Source organism: Penaeus vannamei, chromosome 33, assembly GCF_042767895.1.
Source record: "Penaeus vannamei isolate JL-2024 chromosome 33, ASM4276789v1, whole genome shotgun sequence".
NCBI lineage: Eukaryota > Metazoa > Arthropoda > Malacostraca > Decapoda > Penaeidae > Penaeus > Penaeus vannamei.
Window position 1 is genome coordinate 20,284,197 of NC_091581.1, and position 5,000 is coordinate 20,289,196.

Genomic DNA, 5,000 nt, shown 5'->3' on the forward strand with positions numbered 1-5,000 from the left:
ATGTGTACTTTTATGAGGACTTATGAAATACAATTTACTTTCATTGTTCTTTAGTGTTTGTCTGCAGTTGGTTATGTCTTTGGTCTCTAGAAGGTACTCCTTTAGTGACCCAGTTTCCCTGTTGCTGACCTCTGAAGCCAGTCTCTTCAGCTGGTTCTACTTGTGCCATGCTTCTAATTAACTACACCCAATTTGCATGCAGTCTGTTGACCCAATATGCAAGCAGTCTGTTAAGACTGATTTTATAGGTGACACAGATCTTCCTAATTAATTATTCCAGTTTTTCTTTATCTAATATATATACATAATTTTGTTTTAGAATATTTCCCATGCTTTTAATATCTTCCCCTCGGACAGCTGAGGTCTATATAAGTAAAGTCTCGTCACTTCAGAGTTTTGCACAGCTTTGAGTGATGAGGCCTATAACGTCACATGGAAGCAGACTGAAAACAGGGGATGGGTGACATAGAGAACGGTAGGCTGGGGAAGGAGATAACAGAAAACAGTAGCAATTGAGCAAACACTAAAGTAATTTTAGATGCTGGCACACTCAGGTGATTTGCACACTGGGCAGATTTTATAGGCTATGATTATCAGAGATTATCTTGTAGGTATATATCACATATAACAACAACAATAATAAAAACAATAGTAATAATAATAATAGTAATAATAATAATAATAATAATAATAATAATAATAATAATAATAATAATAATAATAATAATAATAATAATAATAATAATAATAATAATAATAATAATAATAATAATAATAATAATGATATTAATTATTATCATTATCATTATCATTATCATTATCATTATCATTATCATTATCATTATCATTATCATTATCATTATTATTATTATTATTATTATTATTATTATTATTATTATTATTATTATTATAATAATAATAATAATAATAATAATAATAATAATAATAATAATAATAATAATAATAATAATAATAATAATAATAATAATAATAATAATAATAATAATAATAATGATAAATAATAATAATAATAATAATAATAATAATAATAATAATAATAATAATAATAATAATAATAATAATAATAATAATAATAATAATAATAATAATAAAAAAAAAAATAATAATAATAATAAAAATAGATAACATAATAAGAAGAAGAAGAAGAATGATGATAATGATCATATATAAAATAACAATTAGATTAACGATAATGATATTATTATCATAACTATTACTATTAATATTATCATTACTGTTAATATTCTTATTATTATAACTAGTGATAATTATCATCACTGTTATCACAGTTATTACTGTTATTATCAATAATGTTGTTAGTTTTATTAACATAATTATCATTACTATTATTATTATTACTATCATAATAATCTTTATTATTACTATCATATATAAAGAAAATCCTTAGGGTGGTCCTTAATTCTGCAACCAACCACTGAAAAGCTACAGGGCATTGTGGCTTTGCAGGCACCAGTCAGTCCAACAAACACAAACAGGAAAGAGAGGGAGATCTTTACAGCTCTACATTCCATCTAAGAGTGACCGCATGATTAGTGTTGAACCCCCAGGCTTTGCCTCCATGTGATATTATGCGCATGACAAACGGATTTGAGTAGTGACGGGACCTTGCTTATTTAGACCTTGCTGGAACCTGGTTCTGAATGGCACCTGGAGTTATCCTTTTGTGTAGGATAATACTCACAGATTCTTTCATCTTTGCCTGAAAGCATATCTTCTAGGTCTTTCATTATTTTCTTCAAAGTCAGTGGTTCCCAACCTTTCTTATTCTGTGGCCCCAGACTAATTACTAGTCATGAACAGTCTAATGGTGGTAACAGCAACAGGATAAGAACACTATAAAGATTCCTTTTTTTATATGTGAGAGAATTATATGTAGGTACTATAGGTGAGATAAAATTCAGTTTAATTCAAAATTTCATATTGCTCCATGACCCCCATGAAAGTACCACATGGCCCCCATGTTGGGAACCTTTGATCTAGGTTTCTATACCATTTGTAAAATATATTAAGCTTAACTGAAATGAAGTGTTATTTCAATAAGAAACTAATATACTGTGTCTCATTGTCTTTTCCATACACAGTCAGAAACCAATTTGAATGCTTTACAAATTTCCTTAGTATCTTTGACACACTGCATGAATGCCTTCTGATTTGAGGCTCTGTGCCAGTTCGATATTATATTTACCACTCAAACAAGCACTTTACAGTCTTTCTGCCATTAGCCTATTTAGGACTGGAAATTTAGTCCAACAAAATTATATAAATTCCTTGCCCTGATTGATTCTGTTAAAACTTTGGTTGAAATGGCTGAATGTGGGGGTGGAACGTGCAACATACCTCTTGTTCTTCAAGAACTGGATATAAATTTTCAAAGTGGCTCTCATTTTCTTTTGCTTTTCTTAGCCTACCCATCTACTCCTCCTCCTTATTCTCTATTTTTGGCAAAAATGTTTTACTGCACATAAAGTTAGCCACACTCAGGTCCTTGGTTGACAAGCTAATGTAAAAGGCTTATGGCAAAAACAGTTAATGGCAAAGGGAAGTACAAGATCAAAAGCAAAAGCCACGGCTAAAGACATAAAATGACTAAATGACTGTAACAAAACATTACATATATATTGTACATCTAACAATATACATTTTCATGTAAACATCATGATATCCTAATTCTTACCTTAACCATCTACCTCTTAGGATAATAGGTAAAACAAAATAGTTGTTTTGCTTTCCTCTTGGAGGCATAATTGTACACATATTCATAATTCTAACTAAATATTTCTAACACAAACACATAAACCAATAAGCAAATTATTCTTACTTACAACTATAACCGCAAAAGTCTATATATGGCATATTCACCTACTGTGCTTTAGCTATGGTAGGCATCCAATATGGAAAGTACAGCAGATGCACACCCAAGATTTTTGTTCGAGTTCCTGGTTGCCCACATGAGTGATTTATGGCAGTCAATGATCAAAATATTTATGTAACATCTATATAGAACCAGGAATTTACTAATAGTTTAAAGGGCTTTCAGGCATATTTTTATCTGAAAAGTTTCAGGATGTCCACTTTTGAAGTGCACACTGCACACTTCAATTTCTTTTCAAACGCACCCAAGATTTCTTTGAAAAGTGACATACTTTCCACACTGGGTAGGCATACATGCACCCCATGCAAACTGTAAAGAATTCTCTTAATCAATGGGCAACTTGCCTATATGCAATCTACAGTAATTTGCAATTCTACATAAACTTGTACATGGACTATCTCCCGTGGTAGAAAACCCACAATGCACAAACTAGATTTATTGAGGAAAGTTTCGGAATTGAGGACGAGATTGAAACTGTTGTCTCACTTTCCTTAATAAATCTAGTTTGCACATTGTGGGTTTTTCTACCATAGTATCAACATGGTAGAGTGTTTTACCATTCACTATCTCAAGTAATACCAGGATACATATCAAGAAAACGCAAATAATTTTTGCACTAATATACCCGTGACTTAAAACTACAGGCCTTCCTTTACAGATCTCAGTAAGTTTCCCTGTTGGGGATATTGGCCAAAAATTATTTGAAAATAACCTAAAATATCACATTCATTATCTATATCTATAGCAAAAAGCTCAGGCACTCAAAAGAGGAACTTGAAAAACTGACCTCGCTTGACAAACAGGCGATACAAATATGAAATGTGTCACTATATAGAAACCCAGCAAAGCTATACTAAAAAAACTAACAAAGAAGCATTTCCCATTCCTGTGCAAGATATAAAATGAAGTATCTTCAAATATCTTACAAAAAATTTATTTGTACACTGACTAAGTGAAGAACATGTAATTGAGAATCATCTGCAAGTTGTCAGCATTTGACACTCGATAATAAAAAAAAATTAGAGACAGAATTGTAATTGCTTGTTACATTATACAAACCAATTCAGTAATTGTTTATAATATGATGACATAAACCGAAGCCATGGCCTACATTCTTTGCAATCCAACAAAGAAATATAATTCCCCTCGTACATTTAGAAAGAAAAAGATTGGACTGTTCCCTTACTTGAAGATAAATCACTTGGGAGTTCAGTGAGTTGTGTCTAAACAGAAAATGCATAAATGATATTTGTCAGCCAGTAGAATGGGAGGAGGGAGGGGACATTATATGCTGGACTTAGCTGCAAAAAGACAGACTCATGGAATTTGAGAAGTGAATGTGGTTAGCTTCACTTGCTGCAGATCATTTTGTCACTTATCTGTTCTTTACAGAAATTAATTTATTATTTTCAGTTTTTCTTAATCAGTATCTTCGTAACGAGTAAAGAGTTACAAAAATCAACAAGTGTGCAGACGAAATAAAGATACCACTAAATAAAAAATATACATGTAAAACCCATTTCCTCCCAGGTTTCACGAAACCCCACGAAGACGACCAACTTCATTCTTAAGCAGACATCAAAACCTACTCCCCCCGATAAATAACATCCAAATAAAGGCCTCTAGGGGACCATGACACTGGCATTGTAGACAATTTCCAAATCGAGTCGAAAGACAAGTTCAAATGCAAGTCGCGAAGGGCCGTATCAAGGGTTGCGACCGACGCCCTTTTCTCGCACTTCCTCTCTTCTTTTGCTTATTCTCTATTGTTGCGCATACTCACCGACCCCATACTTCTCCTTGTCTCTAGCCGGCGTCCAATTCATCATCGAATCTTGCACATTATCTACGTAAAATCACTAATTTCCGGAACACCAGTTCAGCATCCTCTCTATTTGTAAACTAACAGCAAGAGATAAACAATAAGGAGAAGATCCTGCTGTCGGCAATAGGATCCGCGCATGAAACAAAAGAGCATCGGATAATTTTAAACTCTTCTAGTTCTTCATCTGCCCGTTCTTTATAGGACTTAATGCCCTTGGATCCTACTTGTGACACTTTACCCAGGCTTCTTCGTGAGTTTTAT

General features: G+C 32.4%; 1 protein-coding gene across 6 annotated transcripts in view; it reads right to left on the reverse strand.

The window, feature by feature from the left end:
- The window catches only part of mbc (myoblast city), a 68,718-nt gene extending 63,874 nt beyond the window's left edge, over nt 1–4,844 (reverse strand). For 5 of the 6 annotated variants that reach the window (XM_070145162.1, XM_070145159.1, XM_070145161.1 and 2 more), the window contains exon 1: nt 4,698–4,838. In XM_070145162.1, coding sequence (XP_070001263.1) covers nt 4,698–4,743 — 46 coding nt within the window. In that variant the 5' untranslated portion in view covers nt 4,744–4,838. Of the gene's footprint in view, nt 1–4,697 lie in introns of all 6 variants that reach the window. The other variant, XM_070145157.1, reaches the window with a different exon arrangement.
- Between the last annotated feature and the right edge of the window lie 156 nt (nt 4,845–5,000).